This window comes from Mchenga conophoros, linkage group LG13, assembly GCF_057382185.1.
Source record: "Mchenga conophoros isolate Kocher_MC1m ecotype Shallow Benthic linkage group LG13, M_conophoros_male_GT1.1, whole genome shotgun sequence".
NCBI classification, from domain to species: Eukaryota; Metazoa; Chordata; class Actinopteri; order Cichliformes; family Cichlidae; genus Mchenga; species Mchenga conophoros.
The window spans coordinates 696,055-721,199 of record NC_140538.1 but is presented as its reverse complement, the minus strand read 5'-3'; the positions used below and the strand labels follow the sequence as shown (position 1 = coordinate 721,199).

Below are 25,145 nucleotides of genomic sequence, written 5' to 3'. Positions count from 1 at the left end.
GAGGTGCGCTCGATTTGCCACACGGAGCAGCGCGAGAGTAAAGCACGAGGGAGGGGCTAATAATCGTCTCAGTCCTTTTTAATGATCGTTGAAAGCCCAGATCGTAATCGTGATTAAAATTCGATTAATTGAGCAGCCCTACCCTCTTGGTTGTCATTGGTTGGCTTGAACAAAGCATGGTCATCTGGAGGGTTTTCTGCCAGATGCACAGATCTAACCCTGACCACAGGCTTTCCTGTGTTGCACCTAAGCAAACTGCAGGAGAAAACTAAGAATATTTTCAAAATGAAACGATTAAAAACACATTTCTAATCTGTGGATCTCAGTCCCCTGTCACTTGTTTGACCCAGTCATCCACTACAACGTGCCCTCTGTGTGGACTCTTCATACTAATTTACCAGACTTTTGTCTCTTTGTTTAACTGGTTGATTAAATGTTAGTTTTTGCATTTTCTTGTTTGATCATTTGGAAACATAAGGGCATGACTAATAGTTTAACCTTTACTTTGGAAAATGAAATCTTAGGTTTGAACATCATATAGAGTAAATGTAATAAATAACACTTTGTTTTTAAAGCTTAGTTTCTATTTTGTCTTAAAATTGATAGATTTGTGAATTAAAGTTCAGCGACTTGAACTCTATAAAAAGTTCAATGAACTTTAATTATTTTTAGTGGATTGAATGCAGTTTAATTTAATGTGCACTAACAGTTCATCATGTTTGTTTGTCTAAGATATTTTCAATCGTTAGTTTTCATATAGATAGTATAGAAATGTGATTAATGGGGAAGAATGATGACGTGGTTGGACAAACCCAGCAGTCTTATCACTGTATGGACGACACAGGGTTGCCGCAGGATGACTTAAATTATTGTGTGATTGTCACGGATGAGAGAACGGATGAATGCTGGAGGGGAAGAATTAGAATTTCAGCGTAAACATGCCTTAGACATTAAATGAATCATTGAACAGAAGTGAACACTCTGCTGGCACAGAAAGATTGAAATATTATTTATTATAAGATTACCGTTACTTTACTTTGCTAATTGTGATGAGATTTTTCGACCCTTTGTTGGGAATAAAACTCCAGGCTGTAAAGTGATTTGGGAGAGTGGACTGTGGCTAGATGGAGTCTAGCCACAGGTGGTCTGTAATTCTGCACTGTAATTGCCTGGCAAAGTGTATTATGGGTCTTCAGACCACTCATCCACTCTGTAGGGGATGGCAAGAGAAAAGGGTGAATGAGCTGGAAAAATAGGATGGATAACACGATGTCCCGCCGTGAGACAATTCTGCCAGACACTTACAATATGTCTGGGGAGTATTATTATTGTATGCATTCAAAGAACACTTTCACTGAAGGTTATTAAGCCAGACTAATGAAAATGATGGAAGCAAATGGGTAGACAATCTCCTATTCTACTGAAATGCCATTGTGTTTTGAAGACAGGTGTAACAGACATTTTCTGCACTTTCCACACAGAAAATGTTGTCATTTGGCTGTTTGACACCCACAAAGCAGCATCCTTTCACTTCTGGGCCATTTACAGAGTTCATGGTCAGCAGCCTCTGCAGGAACACGGTTTTCTTTGGTGTTCTGGGTCATTTCTTTGGTGCTTACCAACTATGGAAGCAGCATGGAAATCTTTAGTCAGCTGGCCTTGATAACAATTTGTTATGTTTATCGTAGTATTGTGCTTAAAGTGTGGAGACAATTTAAGTCAGTGGCTAAGCTAGGCTTCTGTTAGCAGTGTCCTTTAAATTACGGTGTCGTCTGGATGGAGATCAGGACAAACCTGCTAATAGTGGCTGTCAGTTGATTATTTAACCAACAGGAAGTTTATTTTCAGGTTTAATTAAGTACTAATTACTAAGTTAATGTAAGTCTGTCATTTTTAAATAAAATAATATCTCAAAGTTGTCCCCTAACAGGAGTATGGCTGCATCGCAGGGTTGAGTCAGGAGTCGACTGATGCAGGAAGCATGCTGTGCATGTTGTTTTTGTAGATGAATGAATGGTTGTCTCCAACAATGTAACATTTAAAAAAGAGTGCGTATGGCCTCAGCCTTAGAGGCTCGTTTGTGGGTAATGTGAAAGGTCAGAAGATGCAAGGAGATACATTGAATGTTTCAGTTTGGGATAAAAAAGATGAGCAGGAGAGAAAATGAACCCTTATCATAAAAATGTTCATTTAACTAGCTCTATATCATATAGACAGTGCTGGGAAGGTTACTTTCAAAATGTATCCCACTACAGATTACATGCCCCAAAATGTATTCTGTAATGTATTCTGTTACGTTACTCAATGAGAGTAATGTAACTGAGTACTTTGGATTACTTAATATATTACCATGCTTTTTACAGCTACATGAATGTCCTATTGCTGTGTGATTTATTACTATTACTGAAGGCTACTCTCCACACCAACACCAGCTAGATGTTTAAATCTTAATATAAATGAGTAACAGTAGGTGCACATTAGGTAAGGCTGCACTTTTTGCAGCGATCTCGTGTAGAAACTATTCCTCGCGTATATAAAACAGGTCCGCGGCTCTGAACTGTAGTAAAGGGACCTCTGACTAATACGTCGGGTTCGTGTCGGCTCATAGCTGAAAACTAGCTTTACTTTGTTGTCTGGGTCAACTTTGCTAGCGAGAAACAGAGAGAGGCATTGAAAGACTCCAACAGAACTTATTGTTTCAGAGTAGGGCTGCTCGATTAGGGCAAAAATGATAATCACGATTATTTTCACTGAAATTGAGATCTCGATTATTTGACATATTTATTTAACAATAACAATGTGTTGAATAATGACTTTAAAGACTGTCAAGCACAAGTAAAGCACGAGGGAGGGGCTAATAATCGGCTCAGTCCTTTTTAATGATTGTTGAAAGCCCAGATCGTAATCGAGATTAAAATTTGATTTATTAAGCAGCCCTATTTCAGAGGAAAACACGAACACGGTGTACAGTCGAGTCTTAATAGCTGGGCTCGTCAGGCTCTCTGTTTGGCTGCAGTGGTTATTATTATATTTACATGCTTCAAATATTTCTTTACGTCGTTATGCGGGCTGTAGAGGTGACCTGGGCCACGAGACTGAGACACAGGCACTGAATGCCACCTTTTTAAATGGTAACCTTTAAACTAACAGAATACAGTTACTCATATTGTATTTTACATACGTAACACCGGTACATGTATTCTGTTACTCCCCAACACTGCATATAGATGTATAAATGATGACCTGCAGATCTGTAGTCCTTGTTCACTACACAGTAGCAAAAGCTTACAGCTGCACAAATGCACGGCATAAAAAGAAGGTGCATAAAATGAAAACGTGTAAAAGGAATAAATTTCCTACTGATGTTCAAATAAAGACATGCTTTAAAAATGACACGACAGCGTGCAACTTTATATAAATACTCAATAGAAAGTGAACTGCATCGTAGGACTGCATAATAAATCCTTTGCTGTCTTCATGTACAGATGCAATGGCTGATCCTTCTCCAGCAAAGAGCATGGGCGACCCTGGAATTACACCTCTCTCTCCTTCACACACTCAGGTGACTCATGTGTTCATGTTTGTAATTATTGTTCCTGCAGGACGAGTGTGATCTGACACGTTTCTTCTCATTCTGGTAATCTGATTACCTTTGTATCATGCTTGAGTGCCACAACACCTGGCATTGGAGGGTCATGATCTATTTAACATATCCTACAGCAGTAACAGCAAAGTCCTTACAAACTGTTAGGTAGAGACCGTCTGCTCTTCACTCATATATGTTACATAACAGCAGGACACCAAGACTGAGTAAATGCAGAAATAAACCTGCAGTCTCCATCATCACGGTGCCATTCAAAGTGAACACTGAACATCCTGCAGATATTTACTCACCTGTGATATCACTTTACCATTTTGATGTTGTTATTTTTTATTTGCATATGCTGATTGGTTGTTTTGAACTCATCATATGTCCTAACACCATCAAACTGTCTGTTCCTCTTTGTGCACAGCAGAATGATACAGACCAGGTACCGTCAGGGCCGTCCTTTGTGGTCGTAGTTGCCATTGACTTTGGCACCACATCCAGCGGTTATGCTTACGCCTTTGCTAAGGAACCAGAGTGCATTCACACCATGAGGTAGGCTGACACTGCAGTGGAAACTGAGGTGGAATGTGATGGTGGGCTGGTGGTGCACTGAACTTGATCAGTTCGGCTGTGAACAAAAATTAAAAACAGTCTTTTATCACCAAGGCTGAAGGAAGGTGTTCTGGCAGGCAAATGAAAACTAAATGTAGCTAATTGGACATGTGACACAGAAAAGTGTCAGCAAAACAGACAAAAGAAGGAAGAATATTAACCTAAAGTTACTTTTTAATGTTTAATCGATTGCGCAAATAATTTAAAAGATTCATTTCATGATGAACATCCAGCATAAAGGTAAAAACAGTGCTTTTGTTTGCCTGTTGGACTTTAATCTGTGAGACTGTGTGCGGAGACCTCTGGCAGGCACAGAGGTAACTGGAGCTGCGCAGGGCTCCGCCCAGGCAGCGCTGACACCGCGTGCAGTTCCTCGGGGGCTACCTAGCCTCTGGGGAGGCCCTGGAGTGAATAACTGTACCTAAAGCAGCTAAACTGTGAGAAACACCCTGGGTGGGAATGAGATTTTCTCCCTGCATAGAGATAATGGATGGCTGAGAGGGCGACAGAACTGGAGATTGAGCTACAGGTAACAGGGACACTGAAGACTGAGCTGAATGCTGCTGGGCACGGCCCCGGAGTAAATAGTCCCAAAGTCAGAAAACCCATGATTAACGTCTCTTTCGCTCACCACAGCCAGCAATTCAGAAGTTTCCGGGTCTAGCTGAGGCGAAGGGCGTCGGCATGATCGCCGCTTCCCTTTTGAAGGCTGGACCGACGGGCCGGACAGAACGTCCTCCGGCGGGCTGGTCGGTTTGTACTGTCACGGCTCGCGGGATGAGCCGTGTGGACCCAAGATGCTGGCAGCTGAGATGCAGGGGAATTTTATTGAAGGTGGAGATACAAACAGAAACGGCAAAGGCGTGGAGGAAACTAAGCAAAACCTAAACTGGAAAAAACTAACAAAACAAACCTGAAACGTCAACTGGAGACCCGAGGAGAAAAACATAGGAACACACAGATACACAGGTTGACGGGGGGAAATAACGCAGACGAACCGGCAACAGGCTGGAGAACACACAAGGCGTAAATACACACAGCAGTAATCAAGGGATGGGAGACAGGAGGGCAACACAGCTGGGAGAAGTCAGAGCTGACGAGACAGGGGAAACGTACCGAACACACTCACATGAGACAGAGACCTTCAGAATAAAACAGGAAACTCACAGAGCCAGACAAGACACTGAACTTAACAGATTCACAAGCAGAGTGACACCATGGACAGACGGAGGGAACACGGAGAAGTGTGAGCACAGAGTAACTCTGGGAAACCAAATAACAAAACCTAAAAACAAGGACTCAGCAGTTCTACAAAACTATGAGCTAGAAATACTGGGACAGAAACCAAAACACAAACACTCATAATTCATAATAACATCAAAAGTAAAAGTACAAAACCCAAAAACACTGGGTCACCGAACCAGGACTGTGACAACAATTGTGCCGATTAGTTGGTTAGTTGACTAGTAACGCTCAGTCCTAATATACAGATGTATATGTATATATTCATGTCTGACCTCGAGGTGATAACTTAGACAGGAAGTCACCTAGGATTTTCATGTTGGTGCCCAAACCACCTGAACTGGCTCCTTTTCATGTGGAGGAGCAGCGGCTCTACTCTGAGCCCCTCACTCTCTCTCCAAGGGAGAATCCAGCCACCCTTCAGAGAAAATTTGCTGCTTGTATCCATGATCTCTGTCTTTCCGTCACTATACAAAGCTCGAATGCTTGTGCTCTGTAATTGACAGCTAACTATTTGTGCCCTCCTCAACAAGACAGACTGGAAAGACTGGGAACATTGTACAGGGATCGTAGCAACGTGCTGGCCATCCCATACTCCCAATGCACCCCCCCCCCAGGATACTCTGAGGGATGTTGTCGAATGCCTTCTCCATATTAACAAAACACATGTAGACAAGTTGGGGAATCCCCCTCAAATATCATTTAGAACTGGCCCAACGTTCCAGAATGGAAACTGCATTGTTCCTCTTGTATCCAAGGTCAAACAAACTCTGCACCTTGGCATAGACTGTTCTCAGAGAGGCTTAGCGTGTTGTCCCCTGGAGTTGGAGCACATACTCCGGGCCCTTATTCAAAGATAGGAACTATCACCCCAGTCTGTCAGTCCAGAGACACCGCTCCAGATCTCCTTATGATACCATCACTGTACGTTTAGGCATGCTACGCTCGGTCTGTCCAGGACTCGCCCCCACTACCTGATCCAACGCACCACCAGGTGTCTTGATGCTCAGTTCTGTGCATCTGGGAGAAACGTTTCATCACTCAGCAAAGTGACTTCTTCAGTGGCCAGTCTTTTAGTGATAAGGATGTACACGTCCTGGAGAGAGAGGAACACTGGAAGTCGCTTGGATGAGTGACTTTCAGCTTCCTATGAAAACTTCTCACCCAAGACCAATTTGTCTTGGGGAGACCCTACCAGGTCTTGGATGAGTCTTGTACTCAAGGTCAAGGTCAGAGGTTATGTTCTCTGAAAATCTTGTGACTGTGACAGCTTAGGCAGGAAGTCACCTAGGATTTTCAAATAATTCTACGCGTGCATCTTTTAGGACGCTTAAAGCTTTAGAAGCACAGCTTCATATTAGAAAGTTATAAATGTTCCTGGATGCTGGATTGTCAGCTTTGAAGCAAAGCCATGGAAAACTAAGACATAATGAATTCTTGCTTTTCATTGTGTGTTAATGAAATATTAAAAGTAACAATACAAGGAGTTTTGTTGTGATGATGGTGGGGTCGTAACTCCACAACAACACCCTGAAATGTCTTCAGTTTGATACAAAGGTTTGTGTTGAATGTCCCTCAAAATTACCAAAAAAGAAAGAAATAAGAGAGCTGTACGTGAAAGAGGATAAATCCCAAAACTTGATAAACAGTTAAAAGTTCAGATAAAACATTCACAAAGGCAAAAACATTTTGATATATTAAATTCATTTTGAAATGTTAAATGTCTTCTGCATCTTTCAGCCTGAAAGGATTTTTTTTCACAGCTCTTGAACTTTTATGGGCTTCCTGATCTTGTCCTTGGGTAGCTGTAAACTGTGATTTCTGTTCAAGTTCTGTTTTTATTTGATTATGTTATTCTTGCTTTAAGTAATTAATATTACTAAGTATTAAGCTATTAGTATTTGAATAGAGCTGTTTGTTGAATTTAATTGAATTAAACAGAGAAGACGCAGCCTTTAATGAGGTAAACTGGAGGTAGTGATCACTTTTGGGAATCAGATACAAAACATATTTTAGCTTGTTTACCACATAATTCAGTATGTGTTACTGAATACACAGCGGTCGAACAAAACAGTACAGAAGAAATCCTATATCACACGTGACATTACCATCATGTGAGGGGAGGCTCGAGTGAGTTGGTGTTCTGGCTAAAAAAGATTAAATAGGCTACTGTGAAGTCGTAACCACAACTTTGCTTATTACACAAAGAGATACGAAAGATTTATTTTTTTTCTGGCTCTTAAAAATCGTACGAAAACACCAATAAAATCCATTTTGTGAAAAATAAAAATAAAAAACTTTGAGGACATGTGTTGGAATGACCATAAAACCTCTAAAGTCCTTGACTTAGAGACACAATAATTATTGTATTGTTTAAAACGGTATGCATGTATTACGAGAGCCGTAACAGCTGAACAGCCCTTTGTCTAGACTCGTCGTCACCAGGGATTGCATTTATTTTTCCAAGCTGCTCCAACACTGCCTGCTGGCATTTACAAACAGCAGGAAATTTGCTATTTTAAAAAGTGTGATCTGTACTTGTGCCCAAATTCTGCTGGTCCTCCGGTAGAACCAGTCGCTGCAGACAAATTATATAAAGGAAAATGAAAACACTTGTAAGCGTTTAGCTTGGATATGTCCGAAGGCCAAAGGGGAAAAGGCGGAGCCAAAAGCAGACTGAAGAGATGGGAAGGTTCACAGGAATGCAAGGTTTATTTAATCTTTTCCTCAGGACAATTAATCACAGGTCCAGGGCAGAGACTAGAGTCACTGGCTTTACTAAAACAGGGAAAGAGGTCTAAAAATACTAAAGAAAGCAACTGTGGAAACGATAAGTGTTCGCATTCTGCTTGTTTTGTGTGATTTTGAGGTGGATGGGCTCAACCTTGGAGGAGAAGTGCATCAAAAGTCTGATGAAAACATGTGACCAAAGACCAACTCCTTAAGGCTTTCCTGGACAAATTTCAAGTAGCTGGGGTCAACCACCTCAAAACTGTACCCCGAAGTGTAAAACATGGCATTTCATGTTCCCACTAGGTGGCGCTGTGCCCTCTGTCAAATAAATCAGTTGAAATGTGTTCAGGGGCTGTGGTTTAGACTGACCAAATATGAAGCCGATAAAATCCCAAAAGTACAGTGGCTGGTTATGGCAAGATCGTAACTTATAATTAAAAAAACTTTGAACAGGTGTGAGGCATGTGCAAATTTTAATGAGTTTGTCAGTATGTTAAATCCTTCAAAAAGGCAGTGAAAGACAGAAAATAAAACAGTGATTACAACAGGGCCTTCACACTTTAAGGTTTAGAGGCGCAGGAACAATAGGGCCCTAATAATAGAAGTCCTCTGTTTGTCCATACGTGCCGTGTGAGTGAGCCAGTGGGTTCATAAGGCCTCAGAGAACTCAAAGAACGAGTTAAAGGTTTATTTACAAGTTTGCCGTGAGTTGTGGAATGATGCTTAATTCTTCCTGGATAATCAGTCCTTACCCAACATCTGTGACAATCGTTAACAAGTTTAGCTGCTGTATTCACTTAAAAGCAGATTTACTGCACATATATTGATAACTGTCGTTTTTTTCCAGGCGTTGGGAGGGTGGGGACCCAGGCGTATCCAATCAGAAGACCCCGACCACCATCCTTCTCACTCCAGACAGGAAGTTCCACAGTTTTGGTTATGCGGCTCGTGACTTCTATCACGACCTGGACCCCAGCGAATCCAAACACTGGCTTTACCTTGAAAAATTCAAAATGAAGCTCCACACCACTGCAGTAAGAACACTGACATTAAATTTCACTTTCTAGTCTTCCTGACCACTCATACTGCTTCACAGTAAGGATAGCCAGTCATTAGCATTATTCTATACATACTACTTAAAATCACACACTAATATACAAAACAGAGGAATTCAGAGTCATTCATTGTTCAGTATTTTGCCCAACACATACTGTAGCATATACGCACATTACATCATGAGCATAGCGGCTCGTTAGGTCACTCTTCTTCCAGGCGGGATCAGCACAGGCACACTCCGTCGTCACCACTCAGTGACTCATCTGATGGAAAATGTGACGGTCCTGCTGTTCGGGCAAGCTAATCGAACAAATCTTAATATCAGACAAAGATGAACCAAGTAAATACAAAATGCAGTTTTTACTGCTCAGGGCGTTCAGTGTGGACACCCAAGTTTGTGAAAGGAATAGCTCAAGAGCAAGGCAATTTTGAAATTGACACCATAGGCGTATCTACAGGCGACCACCAGTATTTTTAAAGATTTTCACTTTGGTGGCCGTATAATCTCATCTGTGATTTTTATAGGTGATGTGTTCTAGCTTGCACTGGCTCATAGTGGAGTGTGAAATGGTAGGAATGAGAATCAGCCCCTTCAGAAGCTATGGGTCCTCAGCAAGAAAAGGTTGGTGTGCCCATTCCCAATCGGTGATGAGTTGTTGCCCCTAAGCCTTACCCTCACCTGTGGTCATTAGTTTTGAGTAGTGACGGAACGGATGAGATCGTGGATACAAGTGGTGGAAATGGCTTTCTCCAGAGGGTCGATGGATTCCTTAGAGTAAAACTGCTACTCCTCCACATCAAAAGGAACCATTTAAGGTGGTCTGGGCATCTCATAAGAATGCCACCTGCGCACCTAGTGGGCGAGATGTCCCAACAGGTGTCCGAAGATGTCCGAATGCAACAGTGTTCCCCTGTATAGGCTGGGGAGAGGGAGGTCTGGGCTTCTCTGTGTAGGCAGCTGCCCTTTCAACCAAACCCCATATAGGCATTTTTCCCGTTGGGAGGAGGAGTCGTTAACCCGAGTGAGTGGTTTTGTAGCAGGAATGGTCCGAGCTGCAAATCCAGAGCTCCGAAGCAAACGTTGGGCAGGTGAAAGGCAGTGATAGTGGACGAAATCCAAATTCTGAATCCATCCATACATCCATGTAGATGCTAAGAATGACAGCCTCAACATGGCATTTAATCTGTTATTAGACTCAATTGGCTTCTCTCAACATGTAAAAGAACCCACCCACCACTTTAATCACACTCTAGATCTTGTTTTAACATACGGCATAGAAACTGAACATTTAACAGTGTTTCCTGAAAACCCTCTCCTGTCTGATCATTTCCTGATAACATTTACATTTACAATAATTGATTACACAGCGGTGGAGAGTAGACTTTATCACAGTAGATGTCTTTCTGAAAGCGCTGTAACTAAGTTTAAGAATATAATCCACCCACTGTTATCATCTTCAATGCCCTGTACCAACATAGAGCAGAGCAGCTATCTGAACGCTACCCCAACAGAGGTCGATTATCTTGTTAATAATTTCACCTCCTCACTACGTACGACTCTGGATACTGTAGCTCCTGTGAAAACTAAGGTCTCTAATCAGAAGTACCTGACTCTGGATGGCATTACCTTGGCCTCCAGTAACGCTGTGAGGAACCTTGGAGTCATTTTTGACCAGGACATGTCCTTCAACGCACATATTAAACAAATATGTAAGACTGCTTTCTTCCATTTGTGCAACATCTTTAAAGTTAGAAATATCCTGTCTCTGAGTGACGCTGAAAAACTCGTTCATGCATTTATTACAGGATCAGACCAGTAGCAGAAGTGGTAAGTGAATTATGTGTGTACTCAATCCATGATAACAGGGTGGACCAGGACAAGGGGTTATGTGACAGCACGCACTGATTTAGCCTTTCTGTTTGGCTGTTGGTTTGTGGGTGGTACCCAGAGCTCAGATTGACTCTGGCGCCCAGAGCTGTGCCGAATGCTTTCCAAACTTGTGAAGTGAATCGGGGACCTCGATCTGAAACTATTTCCTGAGAGATGCCGTGGAGTCTGAAAACATGATCGACTAATAGCTGAGCATTTTCTATGGCAGTGGGCAATTTTTCTAGTACAATGAACTGTGCTGATTTAGAGAACCTCTCTACGATGGTGAGAATGACATTCCTCCCCGAAGAGGCAGGGAGACGGTGAAGAAATCTAAGCCTACGTGTGACCAAGGGCGGTGTGGTGTCAAGGTAACTTTATTCATACCCATAGCTAAATTTGCTTTACAGAAAAAATGACTGCATTTGGCATCCCTTCAAAAACACACAGACCTAATAAAGATATAAACCTCACTGTGGCACATATATAGTAATTTAATATTTCGAATCAAAAACAGTTCTTATTTAATTCAGTGACAGCAACGGGGACAAAGCTGTTTTTATAACGCTTTGTCCTGCATCTCGGAAATAGAAACCTCCGTCCTGAGGGAAGAAGCTGAAATTCACCCCTTAGCGGATGGGAACCATTTTTAAGGATTGATAAAGCCATCCTCTGTACCTGCTTGGAGTACAGGGAGGCTAAACAAGACTGTGGCTCACCTATCGGACGACTGGACCATCTCACTATCTGATTCAGTGAGTTTTTCTCTGTGACAGAGGTCTGACCGAACCATGCCACCAAACAAAAGGATTAAACAGACTCAATAAAAGAACGAAGTTAAAATGTTTTGGTCAATGTGGAAATGAGCAAGTTTCCTAAGGCAATAAAGGTGCTGGTGACCCTTTTTACAAACTGATTTGCAATTCTGATCAAAGTTCAGTTTTTCATTGATTATGGTCCCAAGATATTTATATGATTGTACTTGCTCTATTTTCTGACCTTTAGTTAAAGTGACTCCGTGCCCATTTTGTTGTTTCCTAAAATCAACAACCATATCTTTTGTTTTAGATATGTTCAGCTGGAGATGAGACTCCTCCCACCACTGAACAAAGTCATCAATGACTGGACCGTGGTTAGTTTCACCCTCTTTCAGTAAGCTGACAATAACAGAGTCATCTGCATATTTAATAATTCAAATTTCAAATTCAAATTTTATTTGTCACGTACACAGTCATACACAGTACGATATGCAGTGAAATGCTTGGACAACTGCTCGTGACCTAAAGAAAACAAAAAAGGAAAAGGCTATGAATAAGATAGGAAATAAATATGAAAAATTAAAAAGGGTAAATTTAACTAGGAAGGAATAAAATATAAATTAAGGTTAAAAATGAAATAACTGTACAACACAAATTAGAATGAAGGGTAAATTTAACTGGGAAAGAATAAGATAAAATATATAAATTAAAGTTGAAAATAAAATAACTGTACAACAAAATACACAATATAGAACTATATAAGAATGTATGAAGAAATATAAATAAATATATACACAATAACAGCAGCTGTACAAGTATTAACAAGTATTAATTAGTATTAATGTCCCTGTTTTCATGTCTGCTCTGACACATGTTTGTATAGAGAGTGAATAATAAGGGCGATAGGACGTACCCTCGAGGAGAACCTGTGGAGGAGAACACTGGGTCAGACAGAACCCCATTTATTCTCACTCTTTGTGACCTGTCAGTTAGAAAATCTAAAATCCAGCCCAGCAGGTTTTTCCTGATTTCAAACTGTTCTAAAAGTCTTTTAATTAAAATATGGGGCTGTGTTGTATTAAAAGCCGAAGAAAAATCAATGAAAAGAAGTCTTGCAAAAGTCCCTTTACTCTCTACATGTTTAAGAATCAGATTTAGTGAAGTCAAAAGTGCGTCCTCCACTCCTCTGTTGGGCCTGTATGCAAACTGCATTGGATCCAGCTGATGTTCAGTCTCTTTCATAATCACATTTCTGATGATTTTTTTCAAAGACTTTCATTACAACTGAAGTGAGGCAACAGGCCTGAAGTCGTTTAGAATTGTTGGACGACTAGATTTAGGGACAGGAACCACGACTGCTTCTTTCCAAAGAGAGGGCACATGTTGTGTTTGCAAGGATTTGTTCAAAATAACCTGAAATATAGGACTGAGTTCATCAGCACAAGATTTAATTAGGCGGCCACTAATATTATCAGGACCCTGGCTCTTGTTCACATTGACAGTATGAAAGGCCTTTTTAACATCGCTGAGTTCAATGATAAAGTGCTGAGTATCTCTCAGTTTCTGTTTCAGTTCAGAAATATCCTCGCTAAAATCAGAAGAACTAAAACGAGCATAAAACATGTTTAAGGCATTTGCAAAATCTCTGTCTGAATTAAAACCATCTAAAATGACCTGACTGCTGCTCTGAGGAGTTTGAAACCCTGCTATGGTTTTCATACAAGTCCAGGCAGACCCAAAATTTTTTGCAGCAAATTTGCTTTCAAGAAGGTTTTTGTAGCTCTGTTTTGCTTTCAAGATCTCGATTTTCAGGTCCTTGGTGGCTGTCTGAAAATCGGTAACAGCCCCCTCTTTAAAGGCCTGTCTCTTTTTCCTTAAACAGGATTTGACGCTTTTAGTGACCCACGGCTTATTGTTAGCGTAGACTTTAACGCGCTTACGGGGTATAATCATGTCTTTACAAAATATTGCATAAGAGCTAGTAACATCCACCAAAGCGTCGAGATCATCTCCACAAGACTGAATAAAAACTTCCCAATCTGTAAGCACAGATTCTTCTGACCATATGTCAACATCCTTTGTCTCTCGTTTTAAGACAGTTTTATAGATGGGCAGAAGATGCACACAGTTATGGTCAGAAGATCCCAGAGGAGGAAGCGGGAGGGATTTATAAGCATTCTTCACCGATCCGTAACAAAGGTCCAACATTTTATCCCGTCTGGTAGGACAGGATACATATTGATACAGATTGCCCAAAGTTGATTCAAGAGAGACATGGTTAAAGTCCCCCATTATAAAGTTTGGGCGTCAGGAGAGACCGCCTGCAGCTTCTGCACTACGTCTGAGATGATGCTGCAGGTGGAGGCGGGGTGAGCCCTGAATGTAAGCTATGGTAATAAAAAGTTGTGGAAACTCACGAGGGAGATAAAAAGGGCGCAGCGACACGGATAAAAGTTCAACATCTGGTGTACAAATACACTCTCTAACAGTCACAGCGCTACAGTAACGTTTGTTCACATACAAGCATACTCCCCCTCCTTGAGATTTCCTTGTTACCCGTGCATCCCGATCCCGGCGAAAGGGAGCTCCAAAACCGTCAATTGAAAAATCGGCGTCCTGGTCCAGCTCCGTCGGCCATGTCTCGGAAAAAGCCATCACTCAGCTGGAACCTGACGTTTCCCTGGAGTTCATCCAGCTTGTTCCTAAGAGACTGAACATTTCCAAGGATAACAGACGGCAGGGGAAACCGACTGACCTGTTGTCTCCTCAGACGCAATTTAACACCTCCACGTCTCCCTCTTTTCCTCTTCTCACTCGTTCTGTTAGAGTCTCTATGTATAAAATCCGGCATACATGAGGTGAGGTCCTTACCATCAAGTTTTAACAGTTCGTCGCGGGAGCAAACAATCCTCAGCTGACTCACGGCCTCGCCCACATCATCGGAAACAAGCCAGCACAGTAGAAATCCAACCACAATGAAGAAAAAAGAATCCATGATGTTCTCACTGTTGTGGAGCGTCACTTTGTAAGAAAACTGTCACTTCCTTCAACCAAAACACATGCCAGCGATAGAAACGAAAAGAAACGATAAGAACTTAAACACTTAAAAACTTAGGATGCCAAGCTCTCGCTCACTGCCGGTCTGGATTGGTGTGGTTAATGGGTGGAGTAGGCCTGAGGTGCTTGGTGGAGGACTTGTTACAGGCGCAGGCAGGACAAATGGCAACAGACTCTCTCACATCTTTGTTTAGGGATGGCCACCAGAAATGTTGTCTGAGAAAAGTTATTGTCCTTCTCACTCCTGGGTGGCACACGAACCTTGGATAACCCAATGGGCCCAATAGATAACAGCGGTTATCCATTGGGCCAACTCTGCACATCCATAACCCAACGGATATTTCCCACATCATAATTTTGTTCTGCGGTGGGAGAAAAAGGCGCTCGGCTGGAGTTTGCCTTGGGGATCAGACCTGTGAGACAGTATGCCCCTACACCAACCAGGTGGTGGGAGGACCAGGTGAACGGTACCTTGAGTGAAGCGAACCAAGGGAGCGGAGCGGCGACTTGGCTGTAGTTTCTTATGAATTACCTGTGGGAATTGGCAAACACTAGAAAACGCTGGAGCTGTTTTCGAGACTCTGGGACGTCACCTGCCCCCTGGCCAAAATGTGACCCATGAATGAGACAGTGGTGGCATGAAACTTACGTTTTTCTGATTTCACATATAAACGATTTCCCAGTAGTTGCTGCAGAACGCTCCTCACCTAAATCCAGTATTCCTCGAGAGATATGGAAAAGATCAGAATCAGAAGCTAATCTCGAAAACTATGAATCCCTAACTTGCCAGTCAGCTGGGAAGTATGGTGCACTTCAGTGGATGGTTTTGTGTTTGGTCAGCAACTGGAAAAGAATCAGGAGAATCAACAGAAGTAAAAACAAGGAAAGAAACAGGAGAAATCCGCAGAAATCCCCTATGTCTATCCCCTATGATTAACTAGTCTGAAAGTAAGTTACACAATAACGGTCAAAGACACACGTTCATTCATTTAAAACATTTCTATACATTTAAAATACTTATGTGAATATTTAATATAGCTACATATCAGCTCTACTGAATTTCTGAGTTTCACAAGCAGACATAGAGCTCACGTCACAAATTTTAGTGACTTTAACAATATTATACATTTTAATATTGATCTAGCTGACATTAGGTTATGTACACTGCACGCAATAGGGCTTTGGAGCCTGATGTCACGGGAGGGGGCGTGGCCAGGAGTTTTGGTCAAGGGGCCATTTGAACATGCCAAACAAAGGGTGAAAGCACACGGATAATGTGAGCCATGGTTCGTACTTGGCGTGTTGTTGGTTGTAGTGTTAGATTGCACAATCGGGAAGGGAATAAGCTGGAAAATGGGCTCTCTTTTTATCGTTTCCCCTTCTAGAAGCAACGTCAGGCATCACATGTATCGGATATTACCAAAAGAAGACGTCAGGCCTGGATAGCAGCGGTGAGACGAGCTGATATGGAGTTCTCTACCATAGATTTCTGTTGGTGTGCTGCTGGATAAGATAGTTAAGATTTGCTGCATTTTGATAAATATGTGCCCAAGTGTGGTTGTCAAACCTCGGTGAAATGAAACTTGCTCTTATTAAATATTCTTTAAAATGCTGTGTTGTTTGTACAGTTCATTGTAACCCATGTAACTTTCTATGAAGTGCTTTCAATAAAACGGAAAGGACATATGTTTTTTAGTTTTTTTATTCAAGACTTGTTCAGATGTACTTGAAATGCAAACTATTAACATGGCTACGCACAGCTGGCATCAATCGTGACCCACAAAATAAAACACTATTGGTTATTTAGAGCAGCCCTTCTTTTGAGAAATATTTTCCCACTAGTTCAGGAGGACACACTTTTTGGAAGAAGTCTTGTGCTTTCTTCAAACGCGGTTCCCAGAAATCCACATCAGGGAAGATGCGTATCACAGCAAATTCTCTTTGTGGCCGAAGGCAGAAGTTTGTGTCCTGTGCAGCCAATGCCTGCTTTATGCTGTGGACAGTTAATCTCCAGATACATCTTCCCACAACAGTCACACATTGTGAGTCCGTCTGGAGATGCTCCGAGTTCTGGAAAATTTGTGTTCACTAAAAAACCGCATAAACTTTGCTGCCATTGTCTCGGTGTAGGCCTTTCGTGCGTCCTCTTCATGTGTAAGATCTTGTTTGCACAGTAGACACAGATTTTTCGAGGTTACACACACGATTCACAACACTGGTGTGTCCAAACTTGTAGCAAGTACAGCATGCATCACTGAAGCTGCGACTCTCCCTGCACGCCAGCAAAACCAAGCAGGGGTCTTGTGCTGAAATCTGTGTTTGTTTTGATTCATGGCCTGCTAAAAGAGTGCCGCGCTCCCACAATGCATTGCGGCTTTACGTCAACTCCAAAGCCCTATAGAACCACATATTATAGAAGCCAAAGGTTCAAATAAGTTGGGCGCACCTTCACTTTGTTTTTCACAGAAAACAGTTCTGTATACTGGATACTAAATTGCGTTAACATCAACGGCTAACGTGTCTAACATAGTGTGAGAAATGCAAAAATAAAGAGATAACCAGGGGGCAAATATTTTTGCTGTGCTCTGTATTTCTGCCAATGGCTTTTGGCTCAGAGCCCGTTACTGCTCATAATTACAACACACTTTTCTCCCACAGTCAACAGTTACTGAAGTAAAAGGATCATTACGTGGATATTCAGGGAGTCCCTCCATCTGAGTCTCTCATAATCGGCTTGTTTTTTGTACAATATTATTATGATTAGGAGTTTTCTGAGTTATAGGCCCACTATAGGGATATGTCAAAATGTTTCACTTTCTATTTTTTTCCCAGCAAGTACAGGTACAGACGTGAGCCATGTGAAGTTTGAAAATCCAAAAAAAGACCACTGCCATTCAGCCCACCATGAGCTTAAATATGTGGCTACTTGAAACATGCTGTTACATCTGATAGACCTTTTTTTTACATACATTATGAAACTGAGTGCATCCAATGGCTGTGAGTCCTTCAGTGTCAGAATAGTTGGTGTCACTTCACAGACAGACACTTTTTGGGCGATCGTGGCTCAAGAGTTGGGAGTTCGCCTTGTAATCGGAAGGTTGCCGGTTCGAGCCCCGGCTTGGACAGTCTTGGTCGTTGTGTCCTTGGGCAAGACACTTCACCCGTTGCCTACTGGTGGTGGTCAGAGGGCCCGGTGGCGCCAGTGTCCGGCAGCCTCGCCTCTGTCAGTGCGCCCCAGGGTGGCTGTGGCTACATTGTAGCTTGCCATCACCAGTGTGTGAATGTGTGTGTGAATGGGTGGATGACTGGTTGTGTAAAGCGCTTTGGGGTCCTTAGGGACTAGAAAAGCGCTATATAAATACAGGCCATTTACCATTTACCCCAGCTGTTTTTGTCAAGTTTAGATGTTTACCCGTGACTCATGCATGTTACAATAACTGATACGTCTAAATTGGTCATGGATGAGAGGTCGTTAAGAATGTATGGAGTAGATTGTACAGTGTGGCGTGGTAGTAGATGCGTGTGGACAATCCACAAAGGGAATAGAAAAGAAACTAGCAGTGATATATTGACTGTGATGTCTTCTCTCTGCAATCAGAACCTGTCCATCAACACTGACCTCCATGCAGCTAATGGGAAGCGTGTCAAAGCTCTGGACATCTTTGCCTATGCGTTGGCTTTCTTTAAGGAACAAGCACTGAAGGTAACACATGTTTTCTGTTCTCTTACTCATGCAAAGTAATATTTTCTCCTTTGATTAAGCTTCTGTTGACAAACATTGGAAGATGTGTAGAATTTAACCCTTTAAAGCCGGTCGGAGCGGGCACGCTCCATTTTGCGTAACTATTTTTAAATTCCGGTAGCACTGCAACCACGTAAGCTAGCACAATAATTTTTTTTGCATATGAAACCGGAGGAGTTGTACTTAGATCTTATGCCATCAGCTTGTCCTCGGTCACGGTTTCCTTCCACATATAGCTTTGCAAAAACTGCATAAAAAGCACTTGCAGCAACAAAAACATAATATTCCAGAAACACGCTTTGCCGATCCGATCAGCTGTTTGTAACACTTCCTACGTCCATTAGCGTGAACTGTCGCATGTCCGCCATGACCTGCCCGAAACCGGAAGTGACGTCATTTTGCGGAAATGTAGTTTTTTACCATCAAGGCCTCATAAGCCTATACTGGTGTTTTTAAAAGTTATGTTTGACTTTATGACTTTCTGTGTCGTTTCTGGGATGCTTTGGACTCATATTGCACTGCTGGAAATAGTTTATTTTGATGCATATGCTGTTATTTTGCAAATTTGCATTATAATATTTATTTTCGTTTTTCCTGCAGCATATGAAAATTGGTTTATTTCAAAAATAAAACTATGAAGACACTCAAAATAAATTTCCTGTGGTGGGAAACTAGTTTGTGCAACTTTTTTGTATTTACAGTTTTGAGGGATAAGCCTCTTAAATTTCTCTAACTAGAAATATATGTTAAAAAAACAAAAAACAATTTTCAATTTTTTTGTAGTTTATTGCACTTTTTTGCAATTTATGTAATTACTATGCACTTAATGCATACATATTATTAAAATTTGGGCTTTAATGGTTGTATTGATGTATAGCAACTTGAAATGCATAAGGATTAAATGGCGCGTTTAAATGTTCTTTCAACAGGAGCTGAGTGATCAGACAGGCGGCGAGTTTGACAACAGTGATGTCAGATGGGTGATCACAGTTCCTGCCATCTGGAAAATGCCTGCAAAGCAGTTCATGAGGGAAGCTGCTTACAAGGTAGACTCTTCCCCCACTCACCCACAAATGTAGTGGTGATTTTAACATTAAGTAGAATTACTGTTGAGTGTCGTTGTATCCATACCTGTAAATCCATACATCCATGTTCTGCTGCTTATCTGGGTTCCCAGTCACAAGGGCTAAAATCTAATCACAGATATCCAGACCTCCCTCTGCTTGGCCACTTCCTGGAGCTCTTCTTGGGGTACACTGAGGTCACTCCAGAGATATAATTACTCTAATGTGTCCCGAATCTATAAAAATCCTCCTGCCAGCTGGACATGGCAAAAACACCTCACTTAGAAGATGTTGGGTGTGCCCCACATAGCAAAATTGGTATGGCCCCGATCTGGCCCACACAATGTGCTTACACATGGCCCACATAACGCAAAGAATGACTGCCCTTTGGTGGCCCAGATCTGGTCTGCCAGAGGTGGCCAACACATGGGCCAGCACAAGGCCAGTTGCAGACACGCTGGTGGTCCTGTGCTGGCCCATGTGTGGATTACCTCTGGCAAACCTGATCTGGGCCACCAAAGGGCCGTCATTCTTTGCGGTATATGGGCCATGTGTAAGTTGTGTGCAGCCACGGGCCAGTTGCAGACACACTGCTGGCCCTGTGCTGGCCCAGACCAGTTTCAGCTCTGGCCCCTGATGTCAGCCTAATGTGTAGCTTAACCAAGACATGTGCCGGAACATAATAGTGCAAAAGTAACATGACGAAACTCTGTTCAGACAGTGAACGGACTGACTCTTATATAGCACTTTTCTAGTGTCCCAGATTACTCAAAGTGCTCTGTACGGCATGCCACATTCACCCAGTCACATAATTTTCTCTAAACAGAGTGCTTCCTAACTACATTCATGCACATTCACACTCTTGACATGCAGACTGGAGGAGTCAGGGATCGAACCACTAACCTTCCGATCAGTAGGTGACCTGCTCTACCTCCTGAGCTACAGCTACCCACTGGCAACGATGAGTAAACCGTCACTAGGTTTTGAATAAAGTGTACACTCACAAATCTGTCAAACTTGCATTTAAAACGTTGGCTACCATAGCAGTATAGTATTGCAACATGGCATTTAGGTCTTCTAACTAAATTTGCACATTTAGAGGACAACGTCTGAATGCATTGTTGAGACCATGTGTTATAAAACCAGTGTTTCAGGCTTTGCATCTGTAAAAACATCTTCTTAATGTTATGCTTAGATGATAAATTAGCTCAAGTCAGACTTGAAATACATTGTTGGAAACCCTGAAGATGATGAGGAAAATTGAAGTTTAACAACAAACTGCTTGGTTGAAACAAGTCTTAACTGTTCAAACCACTAAATGGAAATTCTTACAAAGCAGACTTTTGGTATTAAATTTGTTTCAGGTGACATTTACAAGATCTGTAAGAGTCTTTGTTGATACCACGGCATCATGTTTGTCTCTGACTGCCAAACCCGTCGTATGGCTGTAGCTCAGGTGGTAGAGCAGGTCACCTACTAACCAGAAGGTTAGTGGTTTGATCCCAGTGTGCATGCCAAATATCTCGGGCAAGGTACTATTCCTAAGTTTTTCTGATGCCATCAGGGAACGTAAATGTTAGACATTTGAAACAGCGTATTAAAAAGTGAAGGAGGTAAGTTGTGTGAAGTGCTCAGAGTAGAAAAGCGCTGTATGAGAATCAGTCCATTTACCATGGCTGAATGCGCCTGGTACATGCGCTGGACACATGTGCTGCAGCTGTCCAAGTAAAAGTTAGCTGAAGGGAAAGTTGTTGCCCTGCTGGAGATCACTAAGTTTGGGTCAATACAAATTTGGTTTCCACTGTGCCACTCAGCTCCTACATTTTCCACATGTCAGCAGCTGCTTTTAATTGGTGGCAGCATTAGTTACAGTAAAGCCACTGCTTTCGTCTCTAACTGCTTCAGTGCAGCTTCTCTGGACTTTCTGTTCAAAGCAGAGCAGCTGATTTTGTGCATTTAAAGTAGCCATGAGATGAAGTAAGGAAAGAAAACTAAAGGAAATGTGAACAACGACACAAATGTGAGATGCAGTCGTTATCACTTTCATCTTTGTTTTGGTGGACTGTGATTTGTAACAGCTGCAGTTTTCTGTTCTGTGCTTACACTGCACGTGTCATTCCTCACCAGCAGTTCTTAATCACTGCTTCATATCACAGCTAATGTGCAGCATTAGTCACAGCACATTCTTCACTCTTGATTGCAGATTTGTATAATCGCCATGTTATGCATTCATTGCATTCCTTGGCCTGTTGCTTCCTGTGAGTAGAAAAAGTTGTTAATTGAACTTTATTGTATTTAACTTGGGACGGCTGTAGTCAGATTTATTTTCAGTTCAGTTTTATTCTTATAGTCCTGATTCACAACACAAGGCACCTCAATGAACTCTGTATTTAAAGTTCGGCATATTGTTAGAGAGATAATCAAACAATGTTCCATCCACCTTTTTATTTTATTTATATTATTTTTTTCCCCTCATTGTATTTTGTTTTCTCTTCTTTCTTTTGCACCTTTGTGGTCCAGCTACCCAATTTCGCTGTGCAAGAAACTGCACAATGACAATAAAAAGCTCTAAGTCTCTAAGTCAGTGTTTAACAACAGTGGGAAGGAAAACTCCCCTATAAGAAGAACGAAACACCAGTAGAACCAGACTGAGGCACCCGCTGGGGGTGAGGATAAAACAACTAGAGCAGAGAGAGTGAGGACAAAAGGCGGCCTACGGGAAAAAGAGCAAGAGTTTAATATTTACTCATGATTAAATAAAGTAGTGTCGAAACAGGTGAGTGAAGGACAAATGCTCAGTGTATGATGGGAAGCCTGCCAGCAGCCTAAGCCTATTGGAGCATTAAGGTGGTCAGTCAGCACTAACTAAAAGGAAAGCTTTAAAGCTGAGTGTGTGCCTGTTTCACTAATCCAAACTGGAAACTGGAAGCTCTGCCTCCCATTCTAATTTTAAAAATCCTAAAAACCAGAAGTACAACTGCGGTCTGAGACTGAAGTACTCTGGTAGTGATGATGATCAATTAAATAATCTATAAATACATGAATTTGCTTTTTTAGCTCCACTCCAAGATAGGTGCACTAATAAGAAAGTGAAATGAGTCGCCAACGGCTGCATATATACAACAGCAAACAGACCTGGAAAGAATGTGCAACAAACATGTGTGAGTGTTTGTGTAGATGTCTTTGACATCCTTATAGTGAGAGTGAGAAGCTGCAATAACACAACCAGGAGCCGCAGGACCCAGGAGACCATAGAGTACTGATCCGAGGCTACACATCACAATGACAACTTCGTGTCCACCCCAGGACTAAGAAGAGGGAGGCCCAGATGAAGCACCATGGCTAAAGATCAAGAGCCCTAGAAGACCAGAGGCAAGGGGCAGCCCACCCTGCCATAGGCCAGCCATCCCAGCATGAACGGGGCTGCAGGTGCCCAAAAACCACCCAACACCAAGCAGATCCACCTCCCACGTAGAAGAGACTGAGCCATCCCAGACCACAAACTAGGGCGCAGTAAGGAGTCAGCAAGTCCCAGACCCAGACCACATCAGCCCTCTCTGAAGTGTGGGTGAGCAGCCTGCAGCAACTGTGCTGCAAGCTGTGTCCGTGTTATATGGTCCTGCACGCCTGTCCAAATGCTCTGGCAGTGAATATGTGAAGACACATGGTTTAGGTATGGTATCCCAGCCTCACCCAGCTGGTGAGGCTGGGTGAGGCTCACCAGCTAAATTGAATTCTCTCTAGAAAGAGAATTCAATTTAGAATGATGTCTTTGCTAGACATGGAAGCAAATACATCATTTATACTCCTTACTTCCTTATACATTGCCAAGAAAACTGTTCTGATGAACTGGAAACCAAAAAACTGCTTATGTGTCCATCTATATAGAATTTTACTGCATGATCAAATTAATCAGGAGGAAACTTTTGCTTTTTCAAAAAACCAATGACTTTGTTTCTCTCTGGTCCCCACTGATCAGTTACATCACCTAGTGGGGGTGGGTGGCTGTATTTTCTTTTTCTGGTCAATATATTGTTGTAAGTTGGTGTTGAGTCTGTCAGAGAGGTGTTTATGCTAAACCTTTAACGCTGTTACAGGTCTTACTGCTAAAGCTAATGAAAGGCAAAGCAGAGAGTGTTACGTTTCCACAGAGTGTTTGTTCCAGCTTTGTGTTCTGGCTTTTGTTTTTTAAACTTTTATTCTTGATGGTGTGTTTTTCTATTTAAAAATCCATATGCTTGTCTAGTGACCAGTCCATAAAGGGTTTATTAGGCATCAGTGAAAACAAATAGTGGATTTTTAATTGTTGCAGCTCTCTTCATGAGTGATGTAGTCATGTACGAATAACCAGAAGAAAAACTTCTATATACGCTAAATTGTGAAATAGTTAAAGTGTCAGACTAAAAAGAGGAAGGTTTTAATTGTAAATATTTTAATTGTGACAAAGCATAAGAGACCGGATGATCTTGTAGATTAAAAGAGAAAACCCCATTTTCTCAGGGGGCTGTAACCTATCCCACCTGTCACAGGGTCAAAGGTGAGGTACAGTTGTGACTAATAATTCAGCAAACACGGGGTACCTCAGTGTATACTACATGTGGACACAGTAGAAGAAGCTGAAAAGACAAAAGAAACCTTTTCTTGTCCTTTAAAGCTGAAGCGTATTGTGTTGTGCATGCTCTTGTCTAGTCTGGTCTGGTATCCCGGGAAAACCCTGAGCAGCTGATCATCGCCTTAGAACCTGAAGCAGCATCGATCTATTGCCGCAAGCTCCGCCTCCACCAGATGGTGGACCTGGGCACCCAGACCACACAGAATGGCTTCAGCCCCTCTGACAATGTGGGCAGTGGGATGAGCCAAGGTATGTCTCACTAACAGATATAAGAGATTATTCTGAAGCCACGAGCATGTTTTCATTCATACATGCACACAGTCATGTTCAGTGTTTGATTTCCGATGGCAACATTGTTACTGGCATCATAACATTTTCCCTTATGTTGTTTTCTTTATAGCATCACCAGGTAATTATTACACAACTTTTCAAAAACGATTCAAACGTACACCAACTCGTTTCTTTTGAGTCTTCACATTTCCCTTTATGTTTGCTTCTTCTCTGAGAATTGTGTTGTACTAATCAGCTTCTTCAGATTTATTATCCATCAATCCGTACATTTTCTGTCACGTACAGTGGGGCAAAAAAGTATTTAGTCAGCCACCGATTGTGCAAGTTCCCCCACTTAAAATGATGACAGAGGTCAGTAATTTGCACCAGAGGTACACTTCAACTGTGAGAGACAGAATGTGAAAAAAAAATCCATGAATCCACATGGTAGGATTTGTAAAGAATTTATTGGTAAATCAGGGTGGAAAATAAGTATTTGGTCACCTCAAACAAGGAAAATCTCTGGCTCTCACAGACCTG

General features: G+C 41.9%; 1 protein-coding gene across 6 annotated transcripts in view; it reads left to right on the top strand.

Annotated features, from left to right (window-relative positions):
* Positions 1 to 25,145, top strand: part of hspa12a (heat shock protein family A (Hsp70) member 12A) — a 72,857-nt gene that overhangs the window by 26,136 nt on the left and 21,576 nt on the right. For 3 of the 6 annotated variants that reach the window (XM_085295888.1, XM_085295883.1, XM_085295884.1), the window contains exons 2-7: positions 3,486 to 3,562; positions 4,014 to 4,141; positions 9,024 to 9,210; positions 18,516 to 18,620; positions 19,589 to 19,705; positions 24,413 to 24,584. In XM_085295888.1, coding sequence (XP_085152014.1) covers positions 3,486 to 3,562; positions 4,014 to 4,141; positions 9,024 to 9,210; positions 18,516 to 18,620; positions 19,589 to 19,705; positions 24,413 to 24,584 — 786 coding nt within the window. Of the gene's footprint in view, positions 1 to 3,485; positions 3,563 to 4,013; positions 4,142 to 9,023; positions 9,211 to 9,241; positions 12,235 to 18,515; positions 18,621 to 19,588; positions 19,706 to 24,412; positions 24,585 to 25,145 lie in introns of those variants that run through there. The other 3 variants (XM_085295886.1, XM_085295887.1, XM_085295889.1) reach the window with 2 other exon arrangements.